Source organism: Porites lutea, chromosome 4, assembly GCF_958299795.1.
Source record: "Porites lutea chromosome 4, jaPorLute2.1, whole genome shotgun sequence".
NCBI lineage: Eukaryota > Metazoa > Cnidaria > Anthozoa > Scleractinia > Poritidae > Porites > Porites lutea.
Window position 1 is genome coordinate 17,895,781 of NC_133204.1, and position 25,400 is coordinate 17,921,180.

Consider the following 25,400-nt stretch of genomic DNA (forward strand, 5'->3'; position numbering starts at 1 on the left):
GTTAAATGTTGGCAGTTACACTGGCGTGTATGCTATTCCGTTCGTTGTTCATACTTCGTGGTACCTCGTGTTCCTACTTCAGCTAGTTGTATCGCTGGTGCCAACTAGCGCAAAATATCACTCGATCGATATTCAGTTTGAAATATTTGTTTTTACCAGCCCAGTAATGGATCCCTTTATTCATAATCTTAGCTGTGATATGATAATGTAAAGGCAATTTATTTTATTGATATTCTGAAGTTACAATTTTGCACGTTTGAGCCTTTTTGACCTTTGGACTCAGCTTACTTGTAACCTTTAATTATTATTAAAAAAAAAAAAAAAAAAAAAAAAAAAAAAAGATACATTATCCAACCCTACCGGCTAAAACTTTATGTTCCATTCCCTCAACGCATTTGCAAGGTTTTAGAAATTACATAGCAACCATTCTTAAAAGTTATCTCGGAGGTATGAGCATAATAATTTTATTAGGGTTATTGTGTGCTGGTCAATGTCATGTTACGTGTTGTATCGTCATGTTCTGTTGTTTTCCTTTACTCACTGTCGGCGACATTCTGTTGCCAGTGTTTTTCATTGTGAGGATTTGTTCCTCCACGGGAGTAGTTATTTCACGGGTGTTAACTGTTGGAGCCACCCTATTTTCTATGGTGCTAAATATTCAAGCCACCAAATCTTCAAGCCACCATATTAGTAGCTTTCTCACGGGTGTTAATTGTTTGAGCCACCCAATTTTTTTCCAGTGCTAACTGTTCAAGCCACCATGTTGTTAGCTTTTTCACAGGTGTTAACGGTTTGAGCCACCCTATTGTCTATGGTGCTACTGTTCAAGCCACCATTATTTTTAGTTCTGTCATGGGTGTTAACTGTTTTAGCCACCCTATTTTCTACGGTGCTAACTGTTCAAGCCACCATGTTCTTAGCTTTTTCACGGGTGTTAACTGTTTTAGCCACCCTGTTTAGATTTTTAGTTCTGTCATGTGTGTTAACTGTTTAGCCACCCTAAGCTTGTTCACGGGTGTTAACTGTTTTAGCCACCCTAAGCTTTTTCACGGGTGTTAACTGTTTTAGCCACCCTGTTTAGATTTTTAGTTCTGTCATGGGTGTTAACTGTTTTAGCCACCCTATTTTCTACGGTGCTAACTGTTCAAGCCACCAAGTTCTTAGCTTTTTCACGGGTGTTAACTGTTTTAGCCACCCTGTTTAGAACGGTGCTAACTGTTCAAGCCACTATGTTTTTACTTGTTGTGTGAGCATCAGCCACCCCCTTTTGATGGTGCTAACTAGCAGAGCCTCTGTGATATTCCTTCCCTCAGGGGTGATCAATGTTTGGGGCACTGCAATACTATTTAATTCGTTGCAGGTTTAGAACAATTATAAGGTCCTCCTCATAAATTATTCTATTTTGACGCTTCATCTTCAGATTTTTAGTGAAGCTGTGTCCTCATATTTTACATTGAGGCTTCATCCTCCTATTTTATTTTGGGGCTTTGTCTTCATAATTTATTTTGAGGCTTTGTCCACATAGGTTATTTTGAAACTTTGTCCTTGGATTTTAGCTTAAGGCTTCCTCCACATCATTGTTATGTAATATTATTGAGGCTATGTTCCTCAGTTTGAGGCTTTGGTCCTCGTTGTGGTAGACACATGTTGCTCTTGTTTGTACTGCATATGTGATTTGTTTGCAGGATATGTACACGTGTGATTCATTTCCATTTGTATTTGTGTCTAGGGAAACTGATGCAAATATTATTTGGTTTGAATTTACCATTCTCATTTTTTGCCTTTGATGCCAACTTTTTATTCTTTAATTGTGTAATCCACTATTTTGGTTCAGAGGTACATGCAGCTAGATTAGTTTTTTCTCTGTTTTTTGTTGGCTCCCAAGTTTTGATTTGTGTGGACATTATAGTCCCATGTTGGTTGTTAGGGGACAAAAGGCTTACGCTTCCCTCACCACATCACATCATTACTTTAACTTTGTGGTTCTTTTGAGGAATTTACTGTTAATTCAGTTTGTTTTGGAGATCCTAATGGATTGACTGATGGTTTATGCATTGTTCATTAATGGTAGCACATTCTAGCCTGTTTACAGAAGTTGTTTTTATTGTTTTCCTTTTATTGCAGGAGCTAAGGTATATGCAGGCAGTTCCCTTTCACGGACGTGTTTTCAATGAAGCGAATCTTGGGCAGAGTTCTCTCTTGAGAGAGTCAACACACGTAACTTTGCATTCTCTGTAGCTCATCAATTCAATTCAACATACATGTAGTGGTACATGTTCTGCTGATCAGTTATCCAGGAGTTGCATCTAATAGTGCGTGGCTACGCAAGACCAGCTGCTGCTTCCCTCAGTATATGGCATCTACAGCTAATTAGGCAGCACAGGCAACCTTGGCTTAATGCTGGATATTGATACGCTGCAGTTGGGTATGAACTGTCTGGTTTCTGTTTCCTTGCTTGTCCTCTCTGGGCTGCATCACATAATTCCAGCGCAAGAGTATAGTATGCCATATGGTACTTGCGTTTACACAACGAAGACAGATGGGCAGTGACATGGTCATATATAGAATTCTCATTGCATGAGTCAGGGCCATCCGGCCCATTTTATTACATAAAGTTATTCACGTAATTCAGGATGATTTCAAGATGATTGTATGAGCACGGGCCATACAGCCATCTCGCAGATTTTCAATTTTACTAGTTATTTCAGTATTGTTATTAGTCTAGTTCAGGGTGACTGTGTGTGCAGGGTCCATACAGCCATCTCACAGATTTCATTTTAATCAGTTACTGTACATCAGGGAGCTACATATTTTAGGCTTTTGATAGGAATAATATTATTGGGCGTCTGTGTGTGCAAGGGCCATACAGCCATCCCACATATTTCATTTTAATCGGTTATTTTATGTCAGTGAGCTATTGCAGACTTTGATGAGAATAATCAGACTTTGATAAGAATAATTCTGTGTGACTGTGTGTGCGGCTCTTGCTTGGAATCAGCACTATCTAGGTTTCCTTCAACAAGTCTATTTAAAGGCCTAATGGTTTATTATTGTGCTTCGGAGCATTAGCTTGCATGGGCGGCTCTTGCTTCGGATGGTCCATCATATAGAGTATTTAAGAATGGTTAAGAAAAGGTTTAGTATTAGTATTTTAATTATTTTTAACCTTTAACCCCCAGAGGTTTTGTGTGGCCTACATTGGTTGGGGGATATGTTCCCAATTTTTCCCATGTGGTTTTTTGGGTTTTCGTATCAGGTAGTGCACACCTAATCCAAGGGCCATACAGCCATCCCACAGATTTCATTTTAATCACTTACATCGGTCAGCTATTACAGACTTTTGATAAGTATAATTCTGTGTGACTGTGTGTGCAAGGGGCCATACAACCATCCCACAGATTTCATTTTAATCACTTACATCAGTGAGCTCTTTCAAACTTTTGATAACTATAATTCTGTGTGACTGTGTGTGCAAGGGCCATACAGCCATCCCCCAGATTTCATTTTAATCAGTTATTTTATGTCTGTGAGCTATTTCAGACTTTGATAAGAATAATTCTGTGTGACTGTGTGTGCAAGGGCCATACAGCAATCCCCCAGATTTCATTTTAATCAGTTATTTTATGTCTGTGACCTGTTTCAGACTTTGATAAGAATAATTCTGTGTGACTGTGTGTGCAAGGGCCATACAGCCATCCCCCAGATTTCACTTTAATCAGTTATTTTGTCTGTGAGCTATTTCAGACTTTGATAAGAATAATTCTGTGTGACTGTGTCTGCAAGGGCCATACAGCCATCCCCCAGATTTCATTTTAATCAGCTATTTTATGTCTGTGAGCTATTTCAGACTTTGATAAGAATAATTCTGTGTGTGAGCTATTTCAGACTTTGATAAGAATAATTCTGTGTGACTGTGTGTGCAAGGGCCATACAGCCATCCCACAGATTTCATTTTAATCAGTTATTTTACGTCAGTGACCTATTTCAGACTTTGGAAAGAATAATTCTGTGTGACTGTGTGTGCAAGGGCCATACAGCTTTAAAAAAAAAAATAAATAAATAAATAAAATAAAACTTTAATAAATACTCCCAAAAAAGGTTTTTCAGTACCTATTTACAAATATAAATGTAAACTATATCTAACAAGCTAATATTGTTAAATGCTAACTGTCATACAATCATTCATTCATTACAAGTTTCAGGGCTTTCTTAAAGGCCTTTACAGTTGTAGCGTTTCTAAGGTCTTCGTCTAACGTGTTCCACAGGGATACTGCTCTATAGGCGAAGGTTCGTTGGCCGGTGGCAGACCTGAATAATGGGATTTCGAACTTCTCATTATTACGGGTTGTGCGATTATGTACAGAAGATCGTTTTTTAAACTTAGTACATAGGTATTCAGGAGCTAAATTGCTGGCACACTTATAAGCCATAACAGCGTCTCTGAATTTGAGCATCTTGCTAACTGGAAGCCAGTTGAGTTCATCAAGTAATGGCGTCACGTGGTCATATTTCCGAGCGCCGCAGATAATTTTGCAGGCGAAATTCTGAATAAGTTGCAGCTTTTCAATGTTCTTAGATGAGGTATTAGACCACACGGTCGAACAGTAGAGCATTTTGCTAAAGACAAGAGATTTAATAATTAAAACCAAAGTCTTCCTATCAAAACAATATTTCACGCGGTTGATCTGAACCAGTTTAGTCAAGCAAGAAGAGACTAAGTGAGAGATATGAGTGTCATAGGTCAGGTGTAAATCTATGTATACTCCTAGATCTCTTGCTGATTCGACAGCCATAAGAGTCTTTCCAATAAACGAAACAGTAAAATTAACTGAATGTTTACTTATCATTTGCTTGGTGCCGATCAACATGAACTTCGTTTTCTCAGGATTTATTAACAGCTATCCCACAGATTTCATTTCAATCACTTACATCAGGGAGGTCTTTCAGATTTTTGATAAGTATAATTCTGTGTGACTGTGTGTGCAAGGGCCATAAAGCCATCTCACGGATTTCACTTAAATCAGTTACATCAGTGAGCTATTTAAGTATAGGACAATTGATTATGTTTGATAATACAAGGTTTGAATTTAATCTGGATTCCTTTTTTCTTCCTTCAAAATTATTTTCATTCTCAATTTTGTTATTATTAGTTGTTTAAGAACGCCCATTTTTTATTAATTGTGGGCAAATAGTATTAACGCTGTACTGGTATTAGCCTTAATTGGTTAATGTGCAGGTGTCAAGTCAATTTAGTGCTAATCCTGGATTATCTCAATCTGACTGAACAACCCATAGGTCGGGCAATTGGGACCTGGTGATAACTATAATTCAATAGGGTCAATTAAGCAATCTCATTCATTTAAGCTTGCACCTTTCCTATGATATAATTGCTCCATATTTATAGCTACACTTGTACATTTTGCTTCTAGATTACTAAGGTTTTTGTCGGTGGTTCTCTTGCTTTGGCCTCGGGTGGGGCTGCCCTGTCACTCGTTTCTTGCTCCGGGCTGTGGCGGGTGTGCCCTCACCTTTGCTGGGATAAATCTTCTTGTGTATCTGGACTTTCCTAGCTTGATATGCTTAAATGAAATAAACGGCCACTCTTGTGGCCAAATTTATCCCAAACTGGAATTGTCATTATTGGGTATCCCAGCAAACAGAGCTCACCCAAGGCAAGACTCCACCAACAGCAATAACTGATTCAATAATACTATCTAAAGGAACATGGAGCATAAAGGAAATTTATTTCTGAAATAAATAAATGGTTTTATGGTTAATGTGACTGATTAATGTGTCATTTCTCCAACTGGGGAGAGGGCGTTCCTGCCATCCGGGACATTATATATTGTGTTTTTAAGACATGAATGCGAGGCACAAGGCCTCTCTGCTCACTGCAACAAGAAAGTTGGAAAACATTTTTCCCTCCCTTCCCTCCCGTTTTGCTCCACTTTCATCTCCCGGCTGGCGGGTGTGCCCTCACCTTTGCTGGGATAAATCTTCTTGTGTATCTGGACTTTCCTAGCTTGATATACTTAAATGAAATAAACGGCCACTCTTGTGGCCAAATTTATCCCAAACTGGAATTGTCATTATTGGGTATCCCAGCAAACAGAGCTCACCCAAGGCAAGACTCCACCAACAGCAATAACTGATTCAATAATACTATCTAAAGGAACATGGAGCATAAAAGTCGAACAGATATCCTGGGGGTGGAGATAGGGGAGAGGGCAATGGGCATGCTTGGAAATGTCTGAGCAATTGAATAGAAATGTCCAAAACTTCACCGCAGTAAACTTTGACTTTAGGGTATCGTTTTATTAGTCCAGTCAATACGGAAGAAAATAGGTGAAACTGCAACCCACCGCAACAGAAGGTACCATCGATTAAATTTACTCCAGAAAATTCAGAGACGTCAGCCAATGCACCTTTCTTGACACTAATGTCTCCAGATTTCCACAGACCTCTACGTAAAGCCTAATAATCTAAGTTCACCGCAAAGTCACCAAAGCAGAGCGTGTTCACGAGACCAAGCCTTCCAACCAATCCGCTCAAAACAAAAACGTAAACATGGTATCCCATTGTTAGTTACCTTCAGTCCAGCGTCTCTCAACCTTAACATGATTATCACGAAACTCCTGACCATACTTAACTCAAAAAAGGATTTTCTAAAAAATTTTATTTTTTTATGGCATACCGACGCCTACTAAACCTTCGTGCCTTTCCTGTAAAGGATAAACTCAAGCATATACAGATAACATTTGGAAACAAACCTATGATAAGAAAATGCAGCAATTGTAATTCCAAGACCCACCTCATCAAGCAGACCATTATATGTGCATCTAAAAAACTCATAGTAGATGGAAGCTAAATTAGCCTCCATTGCAGGCATTTTCGTTGGCTGTGCGAGTGTTTTTCTTCGCGTAATTTTGAAACCAATAATCTGGTCGTTGATAAAGCGTAGCCTGAACGATACGCGTTTGAGGTCAAACAGCAGATAACAAACACAAAGACCGCATGATTTTCCCTCTCTTTCTTCTGGTGAGTAAAACAAGCCGTTGGGAGATGAGACTTCTTAAAACCAGCTGTCAGTAAAACTCATCCAGCTGACAGCTCTTTTCCTTTGAACGGTACTTTTAACTGCTTTCTTCTATTCTCCGTTGAGGCTAAAATTGATGTCTCCAGTTTCTAATTCTAACGATGAATTCCGTACAAAAATCCCATCACGCTTCACTAACAACATATAATGATTACTGAAAGATGGATTAAGTTACTCAGTAGCGTGATGTTGATTTCAACCAATCAGTTAAAGATATTAAGGCTGTGATTGACTTGTTCTGAGGACTGACAAATCAGGATTTTAACATTCGCCTGGTCGATGTTAAAAACGAGAAAAACAATGGTCTCCTGGCAGGCGTTTCCTTTCCTCCCTTCTCGCGCGCCCCCTCACCTTTCTCTCGCGCCTAAAACTCCCTTTCCCATTTCTTTCAAACGCCTGCCATGCTGGCTAGAGCGGCTTAAAAACCTGAGTTACAAAGAAAAGCCATGGAGGAGCTGGCAAATGGTAAGGATTTTTTGAAATTCAACCAACCGGATCTGGAATTTCACCCCTCACTTCGCTAAATGCAAGATCAATGGAAATATCTTAAATCGCTGACGAGGATCAAGGCAAAGCACAACATGTGTTTGGTATTTGATGACATTTCCCATTTCCGGTGTTTCGTAGCGACGCATATATCCAATTCTTAAATTAAGTCACACTCACTCACGTCGCGTGAGTGGCTGGTAATTCCTGGTAATCAGCGGCGAGTCAAAGTCCTTCTTTCGCCCTAGCGGTTACCCAATGATTTGCTATTTCTACTTTCCACAATCTTCTGTCATTAAACCAAAAAGGGCGGCTACAGCGTAACGAACACAAACAAAATCCACCTGCATTGCTGGCCAGAGCACATTTTAAATATATATAGTAGTTCTGAAATAGTCTTTTTCTAGGAGGATAAAACCTACGTTCGTCGTAATACTCTAAAGAACCCTACCAGTCACATTGAATCCTCATATACAGGTACCTGGGTAATGAGGGCTGGCCCACAGAGCCAAGATGGACTTAACGGTACTGATCCTGGAGTGTGTGTGTGTGTGTGTGTACATCCATTACATAAATATGTCTCTGAAACTATCCTCTTTCAATGCCTTTTTCAAAAAGCCGGGGGAACTTACTTATATAAGTCCTATAGCTATGCGCCGCCCCAAAGAGTAGGGTTTTTGCGCCGTTTTGGTCTGAAGACGGGTATAGGTTTGCCCATTTTGGTCTGGAGTCGGGTATGGTTTTCCAGGGAACTACGAGAGTGTATGAAGGTATTTATCGTTTCAATGCCAAATGAGTACCCCGGTAAGAGTTGGAAATGGATTTTTAAAAAAATCTTTTTGTTTGCTGTTCTAATCTAAGTAATGACATAATTTCTTAGAGGTCGGGTCTGAAAACGGGTATGGATTCTAGAGGCCTGGTCTAAAAACAGCTGTGAAAAATGACATTTTTTGGTCTAAAATAAAGTCAGGATTTGGAGAACCGGGCGGCACATCCCCACTAAGAATTCCCAGGAGTACCCCCCGGGTTCAAAAGACATTTGAATGTGCCGCTTTCGAGGTTTCTTCTTCATTTTATGTTCACGTTTAAACTGTTAATAAGTGTTTTTTCTCCCAAAATGGGACAGCAAATTCCCTTCGCTATGTTAGTTCTCTTCTGTGGTGAAAGAAAAGCATTCCTAGCAAGGAAGAATGTCCTGTTTATCGATAGCCGCGTTAACTCAAGAACCTGGAAAGACTGAAAACCATACCCTGCCCAGCGGCACATCCCCATCTATCCCCCCCTTTTGATAGCCAAAAGGGCCTTAAATGCAACATTAAACAAAAAGGAAAAACGTACTTTGATTTGTAAGTTTTAAGAAACAGAAAAGTATTGCCTGGTAGACAGTGTATTTTAAAAAGACCAGGAGTTAACCAAAGGTGACCCTGTCACCTTTACTGTCGCTGTTTTTGCTATGTTCAACCCTCTGTTCTTTGAATGGACTTTAAAATATTCATGTGTTACAATTCTTGTATGAATCTAACATATTATCATAAATATATTTAATTTTTTACTATAAGTTCAATATATTTTGCTCCTTTTGTTGTGTTTAACCGCGTTCTACCAAAAAAATTCCAGAATTTTGATTCAAATTTGTTTAGAATTTATTCATTTCAAGTTATATGCATCCTCATTGAGTAGTTGGAAGCGAAATGAAATATACGTTCCTTCTGTAACTTTCGTTACAGAAACGTATTTGATAATCACTCGCTTGTTTCCAAACTATGACACAGGTAAAAAACTCTTTTTTTCCTGCACGTTTAACAAAATGATGTTCCATCTGCCGGCATTTTTCAAGAAATAAAACAAAACGACAATTTTAACCTCTCGATATTTTGTTACGTCAGACCAAAGTATTCCATGGCAGAACAATGTGACTTTTTCATTCCTTGAGCCAATGACTTAATTAAAACGTAAACTTGGACCTTAGACTGTCACGGATTTCATTTTAAGTACTTCAGAGGAAACTAAATTGAAAAAAACATAGATATAATGCAACACTGTGTTATTTCAAGCTATACAAATATGACGCTACATACTATTAAACAACATGCAATAACTTTTTATGGATAAAAGATATGTTGACAAAATTTCGCTTTTTCACCCTTCAATAATACCTCTTTTATTTAAACTAACTACTTGTCGGATTTGTTGACCTTCGATTTTTCGAAAAACCGTGGCACATTTTGCCCACTTAACTTCCGATGGGCGATTTTAAAAGAAAAAAGTGTTTGTAACTCAAGAACAGGTTCTTGTAACCCATTGACGGACGTACAAGCGGGTAGGCCTTTCCCAATTCTTTTGAGCAACTTTTGACGTTTGGAGCAACTTTTTGCGGTTCTAGCAACCTCGAGCAAATTTTGCCTTTCTGAGCAACGTCTGAGCAAAATATAGGCTTAGAGCACATATCAAGCACGAAAAAGTCAGCGATTTCATAGAAAACTTCAATTCTTTTAAAAATTTTTATTTTTTTTTCTTGACCAATGTTAGTAATTATTGTGAAGAACAAAAAATAGTAAGACTTTTAATTAGCTTTTATATAAAAATATCAAGAAATTTAGGTGGCAACTTTTCAAATTTAGGTAGCAACTTTTTGGATTTTTGGCAATATTGTAGCAAGTGTTTGGCATTCCAGTGGGTAACTTTCCAGCATTTTACGAGCACAATCGGGAAAGGCCTACAAGCAGGGGTAGATGCCACCCCCCCTCTGAGGTTTGATCACGGTAAACGGCTCATCGTGTACTATTGAGTTATGGATGTACTTGGAGAATTGTTATAAGGACTGGAAGAATCCGTTATAAGCAATTTTTTAGACAGGGATGCCTTCAATTCTCTCATTCCCTATCTGATACACCAGCATGGTTATAAACAAATAAGGGGAGTTTAGACGCTTGAGGGTTATATGTAGCATTTTTCTGACGACGGATGTCAACAGTGATTATTATGAACGGTAAGGTCTATATCGCCTTGAGAACAACAGTAACTTTGACAATGAATTTCTGTGATAAAATGAAATAATTTTGAGAAACACCTGCCATTGTAGTTTATATGTTCAGCTGAATGGTATTAAGAGGTAGAATTTATTTCTTATTATTGTTATTATTATTTTCATTATTATCATTATTATTATTATATTATTATTATTATTATTATTATTATTATTATTATTATTATTAAAAGTTATTCACCTGCTTATTTAAATACTAGGAGCATTTTAACAACTTATACTGGTCGGGTTATTAAATAGTTACATAAATTCATATGCCTCCCTCCCCCTTTTCATAAAACTTCGTACCCAACTTCGTATTTGCACTTGCCCCTCCCCTATTTGCACAAGATACAAGCTTCCCCCCAACTTCATCGTATAAATAGCAACCCCTTCCTTAGCAGGTAAAGATGGGCATCATGTTTTTCACTTAGGCAATTTCCTCATTCCTCCCCCCCCCGACTCATTAACCACTCCAGCAAAAAGAGATAATAGCGTGGCATTTTTTCCCTTATAACAGTATAACGTGTCTACAAAACTTGACAGGGTCAATGTGTTTGTCATTTACGTTACGTGCAGCAGTTCCCATTTTTATAAAATTCCCAAAACAGCTGACATTTAAGTTTTGTTTTTGTTTCATATTGAATTTAAAGTCCTTGTGACTATCTAGGTGTTATTTGTTTATATTTGATGGGTGATCTACCACCCCGTACGTGACTAATTTTTGAGCAATCTTTAATTTGATCTAACCGGAAATTCCCAAAACTATTGTCCTTTTACACCATATAAAACCAACTTCCGCTTTTGTGTAACCTCCATTACTTTTGAAATATTTAAATGCCCGTCTCATATTCATCTTATATTCCTAAATTACCTAGAAATGCTTTTAGGGAAACTTACGTTTTTTTAAAACTATGCAAGAAACTCAGCTGAAATTCCCTTCTGACACTTGACAGAGAAATGTCGTACCAAGGGAACACGTGGGCAGCGTTACTTATTTCAAAATCTTCACTAATTGTCATCAAGACTTGAGTTGTATCTTTAATTTTAATGGAGCAATTTTGTGATATAGCCTGTGTACAGACCCCCCCTTCCCTCAGAAAAAAAATCGGAGAAGAATCCGATGTTTTTCTGAGGAGAGGGGGTTCTGTACACAGGCTATTGTGTGACAGCCTTCCTGAAATATACCTGACGTTTATCGCCTGTTTTAAAAACCGGACAAATTCTTGGTAACAGAAGTTTCAATTCTACCTTCTTCTGCTAATTAATAACACTGAAAGATCATACATACCCCATAATAATCCTCACTATTTCCTTCGTTAACACACAATTAGCGCGACTCACGTCTTATTTTTTCCTGCTGTAAGTTATAACCTTAACTGTTCATCCTCAATCCTGCTATTTGTGAGATGTAATTTTTTTCACAGGCTTTTGCTCTTGATATAATGCATCGCGTGTCGAAAAGAACAGCAAAGAACTGTTTAACGAGTGTGTGAGAGCCAAGAAAAATATGAATTTTATGTACATCTGGACTTCAGATGGTTGAATATACTTGAGGAAAACCTAGGATAGTTCTGCTAGGCTCATCAACAACAAGGATGACCTGAAGAAGTTACGTTCAAATGAGTAAAGTAACTGTTTTCTTGTTAATGTAATGGCTTCCAATATTTTACATTGCTCCTGTGGAGCTAATGTCAATACGTTTAGTGAGGAAAGGTTTGCTGAGTTAGCGGGGGCACCCAACGACGGTTTCTTTCTAAATGCATTAAAAACACCTGTTAGGGTATCTAGAAATGCATTTTAAGCGACGTTATAAAATTTGCATCTGTTCGGTCATCCTAGGGCAACTTGCGTCTTTTCGGAATTGCTAGGGCTTCAACACTATTTTCCCGAAAATTTTAGATGCAATTTAACCCATTCGCCCCTGAACCGCCCGTAACCGCCCGTGCGGATCCACGTCCCTTCTACCCTTTGTGACGTCATCAGTTTTTAACGGTCAAGGACAACTTTGCCCACTAACTTGTGTAGAGTGAAGAGATCTTTCAAACCATACCAGAATGAGCACAATTCAGTCAAGGACACCGGAGAAAGAGGCAAAAAACCATGTAACATTGACCTGAAAATCTCCGTGAAAATCTTGTTCCATTGCCCACCTACCTTTCCTTTCACCTAATCCTAAGATCCTAAAAGCTTTCCTAAAAACTATTCCCACCAAAATGAAGCCTACTAAATGCCCAGCAAGAGAAAAAAAATGAGGCAAGAAAAGCGAAAAAAGAGGGGAGGAGAGAAAGCGAAAAGTAAAAGTCAAGACTGCTGTGTCACTTTTAAACCCAAAAACTGTCGAAATTTTGCTTTCTGTGCATGCCCGAACTTCGCAAGCTGATATTTTCCATTTGGATCAGAAGGCCCTGAAGTGTACCACCTGCAAAGAGGTTTGTGGTAAGTTTTAGCTCTTTAAAGCACGACAGTGACCAGAAAACCACTCGACTAGCTTCAAAACGCGTTTTTCGGCAAAATCTCCAGGAGCGAATGGGTTAAACTTTTACAAAAGTAAGAGTTGTTCTCATTCCTCTCTCCATCACATTTTCAAATCCGAACATTTTAGGATTCCTTTTTCTACGAAAAATAGCTTACCCTAAGGAGGAAATGCGAAAAATAAAACTTTAGAAAATCGTAGGCAATTTATAAGATAAGCTTTGAAAATTGTACACAAATGGAAAAGTCACCTAGAAATTTTTAGCCTTCCTCAAGTTATAGAAAGTTCTAGGCAATTTTCCCTTCCCCGAAAAGATATTTTACAGAAAATAGTCGTTGGGTGCCCCTGAGTCAGGGAGTTTACCTATTCTTAATATTGTCTCTCCAGTATCAAATATTCCTCATCTTTCGAATGTTGATAGTGATTTACATATGCCTTCAGATATGAATTTTGTTCTAACAAGCTTTCACTAAAATCAAGTTTTGTTATCTTCCATCCTCCACAAAAAAAGATCTCCCGTGATTTCCAGTTAATCTTAGAAAACAAGTGCTTAAATCAGGAAAAGTGTATAAAATATCTTGGTGTCTTCATTGACTCAAGTTTTTCATGGAAATCTCAGATTCAATATATTTTAACCAACATAAAGAGAAGTGTTGGAATATTATCCAAAATTCGCTACTATGTTGATATTAATGTACTGTCTAACCTCTACTATGCTTTAATTTATCCTTTTTGATTTATGGAATAATTGCGTGGGGCAACACTTATTCAACAACTTTTCAACCCCTCTTTATTTTAAAGGAAAGAGCTATTCACCTTATGACATTTACATGTTTTCATAAACACTCGAGTCCTACATTTAGAAAATTGAACATAATCAAGCTGGATGATTTGATATCATATCATACTGCAGTTTTTATGTAAAGATTCAACAATTCCTTATTACCTTCTGCTTTTGATGCACTTTTCTCTAAAGTAAGTGAGATCCATCATTAGGCCATACAAGTGCCATAAAATTAAAATCAATAATAGTGTATAAAGCTATCTGTTCTGAATAGTTTAATAATGGGAAAGGTGGTTCTTCAAATAATAGATTGATCATACATGATCGTAATCTCCCTCGCAGCCGTTTTTTGGATGTCACGTTGCGTGACATCCAAAAAACGGCTGCGAGGGAGACTAACATGATGATAGAAGTATTAAAATCATTACCCCTAAATTTTATTCAAATCCTAGATCAAAAGAAATTTGATGCAATAATAATAATAATAATAATAATAATAATAATAATAATAATAATAATAATAATAATAATAATAATAATGATAAAAAAACAAAAAAACAAAAAAAAACCCGGCCAATTCATGCAGTTAGATTTGACTGATGCATTACCCAATGCAAATCATTCGCGATGTTTATTTCCTACTGAGACCCGTCTTAGTTTTCGAGATTACGAAGACCCGTAAATTTCCCGTTAAATTTGACCTAAAACTCGGTGTACAACTCAAGTCTTGATGACAGATTAGACCTATTTCGGTTACCATTTGACTGCATATTTTGACGGATTCGATTTTAGGTGTCTTGGTTTTCGTGGTCTCGAAAAACTAAGACGGGTCTTAGGTCTTAGTTTTCGTATCACCCCTTTATTTCTAGGCCATTTGTGATCTTCCTTCAAATCGGTAACACACATTGAATGTAGTTACAAGCAACAAAACCCTCCCTTATTTGGCCTATACGGGTATGTGCCGCTGAACAGGGTATGGTTTTCAAGGATAGGATAGGATAGGATAGCTGCTTTATTATCAACGGAGCGCCTACAAACACATGTGTTTACAATGATAACAAAGATTTTAGTGCAATAATTACAGAGGTGTACATTTGTAGAAATTATACAACTAGACAAGGTTACATTTAACGCGTCTTTCTCTTTCGCGGAAGCAATCACATTCAAGGTCTATTAAGCGTCTTGAACAGGGTGTCTTTTGGACTGGAAGCCTTAAAAAGAGTGTAAAGACTTGCGATGAGCGGTCTACATTTGCATAACCAATAATTTTTTCCCCAGAGGGGTAATCGGGATTTTAAGTGACTGGGATGATCGAAGGATTTTTTTGGGTTTGAAATTTTCGATTCCGGGATTTTTTTGGGTACGAAAATTTGGCAAGTATCTTTTTGGGTAGCTTGATTTGAGAAGGGATTTTTTGAGGGTATTAAAAAGAATCGGTAGTGCCCTGGCTGCGTAGTTCTGCGAATAAAGTACAAACGAACGTGTTTTTTCTGCTGTTTAATAGTTAACCATGGTGTCGCTTTACATCGCACGTGTTATACAATAGTCTGCATTGTCCCGTGGTGCCCGGCCGTGTACAAGACTTCAACCGCTTCAATTCAGTCAATTGGCTTTACCGTCACTGGAATTCCCTTTTGCTTTAGTGCACTTTTGATTTATTTCGCTTGTGACTTGTAATATTTGTAATTAACTTAGTAAAGTTATTCGTTATGTTCTTACCCGGGTTGGTCTTGTTTAGAGTTATTCATAACGTTACTGTTGAAACAAAACCGTTCTTAGGTGTCTCTAGCACCCGCTCTATCTTGTTAAAATGACTGCCAGATGAGGGAAAGGATATATTCAGATGGTATGATGAATAAACAAACACGAGTGTTCAATTTCCAATGTTTTTTTTTACTTTGTGTTATAGCATTACCCCTTTCTGGAACTTTTAAGGGCCACAAAATCGTCACGGGATTTTTTGGGGGTTAATTTTTTGTCCAGGGATTTTTTTGGGTTTTGCTGGAAGCCCTAGGGATTTTTTTGGGTCTTGACTATTGGCTCCATTGGATCATCCCCGTCACTTGAAATCCCGAGTACCCCCCCTGGGATTTTTTGCTAAATATCTATCTACTTCCACGATTTTAGTGTGAACGTTTCTTAATTCTGTATGCAAAACAAAACAAATCAGGGTCCGAAAGTAGTGTCTCCTGTCTTAAACAGGGTGGCGAAATGAACAATTTTTGTGTTAAGCAGGGTCTGGGTTTGAAGGCCTCGGCGACACAGCTTTACCCAAACTTCCCTTGATTGCTCACCCGGACAACAAAACTGATCTGTAGTGAGCAGTGTTTATGTAGGACTTACCGTCTTAAGTTTAAGCAGGAGCCCATCAAGTGGTTTTAAGTCCTTTCCCAGAAATTGGATAGATAAGGTTCCATAAGTAACAAGCCAAAATCTACCGTAACATTCTATACAGACCCTCCCTTGGGAAATACCAAAATTGCATGTTTTGGACACCTTTGACCTCGATTCCCTCAAAGTTCCTGTCTAAAAGAGCACGAATAGGAGCTGTTTCTATTTATTCGGTCGTATCTCAAGTATTTTCTAGCAAAATGATTATGAGAAAACCATTTTAGTCTTCAAAAATTGTTGCGCACACTAATACATTGTAATTTACCCACTTTAACTTGGAATGAGTGAAATGTCCACCATTATAGGGATTAGTGTCAGTCAAGTCTCTTTTGAATGATACACGACTTTCATAATGGCCGACGGCGCGCGGGATTGGTAATTAGTTACACATGAGAGCGAGGTCAGAAAGGCCACGTTCGCTTTGACCTTCGCTTATTCGCTTGATTTCAGATAAACAAAGCAGGGTGATATTAGGTCAATTGGTCTGTTTTGTGTAGAATTGGCTAAGTTATTTCGAAGAATTGGAAATGCCAACTCATTGTTGTGTTCCAGAATGCACGAAGAAGGGATATCGAGAAGAAGATGGGGCAAAAGTATCATTCTTTAAATTTCCGATCGAGAACCCGATGAAGAAGAAGTGGCTACACGCAATAAGGAGAGAAGAAGGAAAATACTTCAAGGTAACTAAAAGCACAAGGGTTTGCTCACGACATTTCAGGGAAGGCGATATAAAAAAATCCCTTGCTGGGAAAAATGAACTAAAAGACGGAGTTGTTCCCTCTGTTTTTCCGTGGATTCGAACATCCCCACGGAAAAGAAAGGAGCCGATGGAAAGACACTTTGAAGAGACCGCTTCGAAAAGTGCATCAAGGAAATTGTCTTCTTCAGTTGTCTTGGAAGAATTATCAAATGAAATGGTACCAGATGTATCGGATTTAAGCTCACAATTTGAAAACGTAGAAACACAAACTGATTTGACCGAGCACGAAGCCTACTTGACGGAAATCATTGACAACAATAACAAAAGGATTTATGGGCTAGAACAAGAAATCGATGAACTTAAGCGTCAGTTGCAAGATACCCAGCGGCGGAATGATGCCCTTAATAAGAGACTGTTTACCTTTGAAAACTTAAAGTCAAAAGATTCCAATGCTGCTTTTTATTCCGGCTTCCAAACCTGGGATGCTTTTATGGCTGTTTTTGAGTACCTTGATCCAGGGGAGCGAGGTGAGAACATTTCCTTCTGGCGGTCTTCCACTGACGCCACATCTGATTATAGCGAGGACCAAACGGATGAATTACTAACGAAAAAGGGGAGAGCTCGATCTTTAAAGCCCCTTGACGAATTTTTTATGGTGATGTGTAGGCTGAGGCAAGGATTTCCTGAAGATCATTTAGCTAACTTATTCAATGTATCAACACCCACAGTGAGTAGAATATTTATCACATGGGTCAATTTTATGTACTTTAAGTTTGGACAAATAAGCATTTGGCCTTGCAGAGAAATAATCAACACAACAATGCCTGAAAGTTTTAAAAGCAAGTACAAGTCGACAAGAGTCATAATTGACTATACTGAGATCAGATGCCAAATGCCAAGTAGCTTACAACTGAATGGAGAACTTTTCAGTTCCTATAAGAATCACACAACATTGAAGGGCTTGGTTGGTATATCTCCAGGGGGAGCAATCACATTTATTAGCCAACTTTTCACCGGTTCAATCTCGGATCGAGAAATTGTACGAAGGAGTGGTTTTTTAGAGCTTCCATTTGACGATAAAGACTCAATTATGGCAGATAAAGGATTCACAATTCATGATTTGTTGCCTTTGGGAGTTACTTTAAACTTGCCACCTTTTCTTGGAGCATCTGCACAGATGGCTGCAGAGGATGTGGTAGCCACCCAGGAAATCGCTAGTTTAAGAATTCATGTTGAGCGTGCCATAAACAAGATAAAAAACTTTCACATCTGGGATAGAGTTGTTCCATTACATCAGATGGGAATTGTAAACCAGATGTGGGCAGTATGTGCATTCTGTTGCAATGCACAGCCCAACATCATATCCATATGACTTTCCCATGTATTTGAAAAATTAACAATTCTAATTGAAAATCTATTGTTACAAACACAACAGCTCCCTTAAAATTCAATGTCGCTTTGAAAAACTCAGTTACGGTGTAGATATTTGAAATCCAAGACTAGGATAAATGCTGCATTAATGTTTAAGAGTGCTTATTGTGTGGTGATAAGGTGAGGGTGGGGTTTTTTAAAACGTAACACAACAGTTATACATATGTATGATGAGTTTTAAATTTATCCTTGTTTTAAATTTTATCTTCCTACAGTTCTTGGTTTGAGTGAGTTTCAAAAAAATGGGAAATAATATTTAAATTAAGGATAAAATCAAATCACAACATACACAATCCTCTTTCAGTCTCTCTATGTGTTGAGTGGGTACAAAGATAAAAAAGACAATACTTTTTTTTGCTGATCTGACTATTTATTACAAAGTTAAAATAAAAATATTGTATTTGAGGTCTGACTATGGTATCTATCACTACCCCTTGAATTCTCAAACAGTTATCACTATTTACTTTCTTCATGTAAAATATCAAATGCACACTCAACAACTGTAAGAGTAAGAAATGTGTCTCTTCAGCTGGATTTAGAAACTTGGCATAATTTCTTTTATAGGAAACATACATAGTCATTGGGACAAATATTTTTGCTGTGTTATTGAGAATTGAAGGGTTAACCTGATGTAGCTGTGCACAATACTTCACAATCACTGTTGTTGTTTACTTGACAACTCCCCTGGAAAAACTTTGCAGATGCAAAGGTAATGAAGTGATCAAAATAATAAGAAAGCAGTTTTTGTTCTAATCCAGCCCAAAACACAGGGTCAAAAGGTATACGTTGGACATAAATACCCTTACTGGTATACACAATAAAGTCACACCACTTTGCTCCAGTAACAGCCATTTGTCCTTGCACTTGAGCATAGTAAGGGTGGTCCTCTTTCAGTTTGCACTCCCTGTCACCTGTCTGTTTCATGAAGAACTTTTCATCCGTACAAGCATCAAGGGGCATGACATGATGTTTTGTGTAGGGGCATTTCACTTCAGCTATGCCAAAGTAATCTGTGCAGCCGAAGTCGACTACTCTTGCATCAGGAGTAGCTCCGAGAATGGGACACCCCTTTGAAACAACAAGACCACAAGGGAGCACCTTAACAGGTGTACTTTTGTTAAACATATACTTTTCATACTCCCTTAATGCAACAGATTCAAACTTTTTTCCATGTTCTAACTGTTTTGAAGTAACCAATTTTGGATTGATCAATTGTTCTGCAAAAGTGTCATGATTTCTCTGTCGTCTAGAAATCAAGTGAAATTGAGAGGCAGTGAACCTGAATTTTCGCTCATCTTTCCATTTAGTACATTCAGCTTGTTTCCTTGTTTGTGTTTCAAGGTCATTGAGTTCATTTTCCTCTAACTTCAAAGATTGTATAAGTTTGTTGTCATTCTCACTCAAATTGTCAGGTAGTGCCATTTCATTAATATCCCTTAGAGGAAACCTTGGATAAGTGAGGGCTTGATTTTTAGTTACTTGGCTAAGTCTTGGTACACAGTCAATGGATGCTGTGGCCTCAAAGTGTGCCTCTGTCAGGGAAACTTGATATGACAAGAAACAACCAACTTGACATTTGCCAAATTTTGTTTCTACAAGTCTAGTATGCGTCTGATCAATCTGTTCACTAGCCATTTGAGACAGGCCCATATTAGGGTCAATTTGTTTCAGCTGCTCCTTTAGTTTCTGCTCTGCAGCTACATTATGTGTGGTTTTCATCCTGGCATCATATACAAGAGATTTGATGCCAGAACGTAATCTGAATTCTTCATCCTTTGTTTTTGTAACTTCCACTTCCATCACTGGCTGTGGTGCAATGTTCTTTCCTCCGCCCTTCTTGTGCCACTGCTGCAGTTGTGATGTACAGGCCAAGGAGGATTGCTGGTCCTGTTCCTCCATCAGGTCCTTGGTAGAATTACAGGAAAATAACGTAAACTTGCACATCTTGAACATCAATGCCAACACATGGTTACAGAATCCGCTTTTTCCTGCCACACACGAACACGAAGCACTCTCCACTTCTCCTGACAAGATGCACAGGGCGATTTTCAGATTATGTGGGGGGTCATTTTTTCGAAAACTATGACAGCACTTCCCTTTGAAGAAGAAGTACTTCGAATCACTGGCACATTCAATATCTTCCAGATATTCGTCATCTAAGAAGCGCCTGGCCTTTACCAACCCCGTCGGGACGGTGTGATGATCAACATTACCAATGGTTTTCCCGGACTTCAACACGTGGTGATTCATTTGCAGTCGCGTGAACATTGGCATCTTCTCCAACGACGTTCCCCATCCAGTAGTTGGAAACTCTGCAGCCGCTGTACTTTCCTTGACAAGCTCTGAACTTGTGCCTTGCTTTTGCTTTCTACGGCTATATATTTTATGTGGATCTGGATCTACGATCTGTTTGTCCTTGCCGCTTCGTATGTACTCGTACACTCGTTTCACTAGCTCCGCTTTTGTCTTCAAACCTTTCCCTGTGTCTCCGCGACATTTCAGCCAGAATTTAAGTTCTGAGTTTTTCAACTCCTCAGGTTTTCGTCCAAGTAGAGAAGCGCCGGGAATATCGTTTTCCGTAAGAGGAATCGCATTTGAATTGCTTGAATTGTCCGATGTACTCGCCATTTTCGGTGCTTGTGGCCGTGCTTGTGTTGTAAACAACAAGAGAAGCGACGCGACGCTGGCCTTTCTGGCCTCGTTTTCACGCCGCTCGACCAGGTTTCGCGCGGGGTCCGCCATTATGAAAGTCGTGTATGTCATGCGATGACTTCTCGCTTATTCGATGCATAACACGGATACAAGCGATAAATTTCTTTCGCAAAGTGAAGTATAATTTACTTAACGAGACCATTTGACGAATATTTCTTGTTATATGCTTTATTCATATTTGCTTGGCTTATTCAGGCTACATGCCAGGAGTTTGATGACAATGTTTGTGTGCTATAATTATGCTGATAAGTTTTTGCACCTTTATATTGAAACTCATGAGCCAAACGTTTGTAAACTCTAGCAAAACACTCTTCTATTATGGAGGAACTTTTAACGTCTTTCGGGGCCCTAATATGGTGTCAAATTTTTAGGGGAAACAAAGCTTGATTTTTGGCCAAACAGACTATAGCTTTTTTGTCTTTGAAGAGAGCGCGAGGCAAACGTCCGTGAGTACAGTGTAAGCCAGTGATTCTTTAGGTAGAGCTAACAAAGTTAACGTAGGCTGCACTTTAGGTGGCACACCCATGGGTGCAGTGTAACCCAGTGATTCTTTAGGTAGAGCCAACAAACATAGTCTGCACTTTAGGTGGCACACCCAAAGGTGCAGTGTAACCAAGTGATTCTTTAGGTAGAGCTAACAAACATAGGCTGCACTTTAGGTGGCACACCCAAAGGTGTAGTGTAACCCAGTGATTCTTTAGGTAGAGCTAACAAACATAGGCTGCACTTTAGGTGGCACACCCAAAGGTGCAGTGTAACCAAGTGATTCGTTAGGTAGAGCTAACAAACATAGGCTGCACTTTAGGTGGCACACCCATGGGTGCAGTGTAACCCAGTGATTCTTTAGGTAAAGCTAACAAACATAGGCTGCACTTTAGGTGGTACACCCATGGGTGCAGTGTAACCCAGTGATTCTTTAGGTAGAGCTAACAAACATAGGCTGCACTTTAGGTGGCACACCCGTGGGTGCAGTATAACCAAGTGATTCTTTAGGTAGAGCTAACAAACATAGGCTGCAGTTTAGGTGGCACACCCGTGGGTGCAGTGTAACGCAGTGATTCTTTAGGCAGAGCTTACAAACATAGACTATACAGGTGTACATCAGGTGGCAACAAGTTTTCCAGTTAAAACTTTGTCATAAAGTGCTACACCATGGCACTTCGACTATTTCATTATGGCGCTTGTTTTGACGCACAATTGATAGTCAGGAGAAGTCGTATTATCTAAAACCAGAGCAAAAGACAAATTTACACACATCACAGCGTTAAGGTAAGGCAATACACGGCATTTCCTTCAGGTACATTTACATTTTCTGTTAGGTTATAAGCGATTAAATCGCATGCAGCGACGAACAAAACGCGAAGCCGTCAGATATTCTAGAACCGTGTTATCTACAGTGCTGTGCATTATTATTGCTTAACTAACTAACTACGCGCTGATGGAAATAAGTTTCGGCCGCTTTAAATTTTGAAACAATTCACTGGTACAGTATAGTTATAATACTTATTGGTGCGGAAAGTTAGCACGCGAGCAGGGCGATTCTGCTGTGGTTTCTGTAATGTAGAAGATATTACGGCAATGAGGCTCCCGAGGTCCGCTCTGGAAATCACAACTACATGTAGGATGAAATGCATTCTGCGTGCAGACGTCTCCTTTTCCAGGTTAGGTTAAATAAACCGTACCAACGGTTTGTTTGACAAAGCTCCCGCGAGACGGTTTCTTGGTGATTTTATTAATTTTTCCGATCCATTTTTTTTTTCAGCTCTATTTTCGCGGCTTTTGCGATACAAACTAAATTCATTTTTAGTTGTGATGGCATTTGACGGCTTTGAAAGAAACTGAATATATTGCGCTTCGCGATTTCGCAAAATCGCTGCGGGAATTAAAAAAAATTTTCTTCTCTTCCAAAAAAGCGTTTTCACGCTTCTTTCTCTAGTCAATTATCTCGTTTGTCTCGTTTTCTAAAGGTCCTTGGGAACAGAATAAGACAATATTTTATTACCGACAACCTAAAAACCTGATTTTTGACCAGATCGAAACAAAACTGACCTCTGAAATGGAAGAAGAAAAGCCTTTTATTTTTGCCGGCTTCGGCCCGCCGACGCGATCGTGTCTGTTTTGCTTTCATATGATGACATTTTCCTGACAGAAGGGTGTCGGGAGAAACACCTCGCGCTGATCATACGTGACAAAATCCGCCGCGCCTAAACTAATTAAGAAAAGTCTCCTCGAAAGCTCCATACAATTCCTTATAACAAAATTATAAGGAATTGTATGGAGCTCTCCGGGATACTTACAGTGCAAGCCCTTTGTGTCCCCTCATGAATCTAACTTGAGGACTCACGTGCGTTGAGACCTTATTCTTTTGGTATTAAACCCCGATGCATATCGGTGATTGGTCATCTTTGTCCTTTACGCCGTAGTCATGGAACATGGAAATTAACCAGAGAAAAGATTCCTCCCGGGGGAGGGACTCCCATCCGAAAGGGGCGGGGATGCTAATCAGCTATTTTGAAAAACTGTTTGAATGCAGAGGTCCACGCAACGCGTAAATATAACTGACTGGTTCCTCTTGCCGGATCTCTAATTAAAGATGCTGTAGCCAGACGTCACTTAAAGTGTAAAATAAAACAAAACTGACTGCAGGGCTGGCACTACGGCAAAGGGCTGATTTATTATAGGCCACTATTTCGGCCAACAAAATTAGCCTTCCTCAGGGCCAGAGCTTTACTGAGAGAAAATATCTTTCAACGGCTCCTAAAATTTGAATTTAAAATTTACATAAGTGGTTAATAATATTGGCCTATAATAAATCAGCTCTTTGCCGTAGTGCCACCCCTGCATTCAGTTTTGTTTCGGATATTTTGAGTTAGAACCCGAAAGGAGACCAATCTGGGCGTGGCCCAACCTTTTTTTTGACCCCCAAAAAAGAGACCATTTCAAACTTTTTTTACATGAATTGAGTAAATAGAACGAATTGAAAATATGTAATTTTTGTTCGCGTGCAACGCTAAAAGAAACCTTTATGGCTAAATATAATGGCGTCTTGCCCAGAACACCCTAAACTTAATGGAGACAAAAATCCGAAATTTACATCCCTAAGTGAGACGACGTGCGTCCCCGCTCCTTTCATACGGGAGTCTCCCCGGTGAGATTACCGTGAATCCACTTACGGTGCCGTACTTTCTCTAGTGTGGCCTCATCCAGTGTTAATTTAAAAAGTACCGTGAAGAGGTGTGGAGTGTTGTACTAAAATTGTGTGAGCTTGTGTTACAGCGTCTGGCGAAGAGGAATGGGGGGAGGGGTGGTGGTCAGTAAAAAGAACAAGCCCTGCACCTGATCCACTCCACCCCACCCCCATCCCCCCAAAAAAAACCTAGGAAGGAAACTGCAGCCCGGCCAACTTCAAAAATGTACCCATTTTTCTAGTTATTTAGGCTGTCCAAAATTTTTTCAGCTCATTTTCCTTGAACTTACTGAATTTTTTTTAATTATGCTTTTTAGATGCTTGTTTTATCTTCACTTAGCCATTTGGTAGACAATTGAAACTAGAAAAATTTTCACGAATATCTTGCAATAATTTGTTGCATGAATGTCCGGTGAAACAATAAGACTAATCGTCACCTGAATCATCGCTGAGAAAGATTCAAGTGAACTCATCCATGTCTGTAGCCATTTTTAAATGTAATCGTAAACACATCGAAGGAGCTACTCAAAGACGGCAAAATACCTATCGAAAGGGTATCCGTCCCCCTCCTGATCCGGTCATTCCGTTCCATGCATGGTCAGATCGTTCTAATGCAGATCGTTTCACGTATAACCTTTGACATAATATGGAGCCTTTATGAGCCTTTTTTGAGACAAAATGTACACCTTATTTGGAAGAGGAGTCAAACGTATCCCCCACATGCCTGATGATTGCAAATGAGATATACAGTTGACTCCCGACAACTCGAACCCTCGCTAACTCGAACCCGGCGCTTAGTCGAACCAAAGTCGATTTCCCCTGGATTTCCTTCATACATTTACTGTAATTTTACCCTCAGTATCTCGAACTCTCGATAACTCGAGCCTTCCGCTAGCTCGAAGTAATTTTTGTTACCTTTCGGACCCGGCCTTCAGGTCATTTCTATACAATTTTACTCACGATCACTCGAACCATGTTATAAGCGCGTGAAAAGACGGGAAAAAACCGTTTATTGAAGTGCGAAACATTGAATTTATTTGAAACAACCGAGTCTATTTTTGTCTTTCCTTTTTTGTCACTCCGGTTCAAATTTAGTGTCCATCCTTGGATAC

At 39.0% G+C, this 25,400-nt stretch overlaps 2 protein-coding genes across 2 annotated transcripts; one reads left to right on the forward strand and one right to left on the reverse strand.

Moving 5' to 3' along the window:
* The first annotated feature begins 16,785 nt into the window (after positions 1–16,785).
* Positions 16,786–18,330, forward strand: LOC140934335 (uncharacterized). Its single transcript, XM_073383979.1, has one exon. It carries the CDS (start codon positions 16,786–16,788, stop codon positions 18,328–18,330), a length of 1,545 nt encoding a protein of 514 aa, XP_073240080.1.
* Positions 18,331–18,817: 487 nt separating this feature from the next.
* On the reverse strand, positions 18,818–21,131 carry LOC140934336 (uncharacterized). The gene has a single exon (XM_073383980.1). It carries the CDS (start codon positions 21,129–21,131, stop codon positions 19,011–19,013), a length of 2,121 nt encoding a protein of 706 aa, XP_073240081.1. The 3' UTR covers positions 18,818–19,010.
* Between the last annotated feature and the right edge of the window lie 4,269 nt (positions 21,132–25,400).

Coding starts and splice junctions, on each gene's coding strand:
- LOC140934335 (XM_073383979.1), top strand. CDS start 16,786: ATGCCAACTCATTGTTGTGTTCCAGAATGCACGAAGAAGGGATATCGA.
- LOC140934336 (XM_073383980.1), bottom strand. CDS start 21,131: ATGGCGGACCCCGCGCGAAACCTGGTCGAGCGGCGTGAAAACGAGGCC.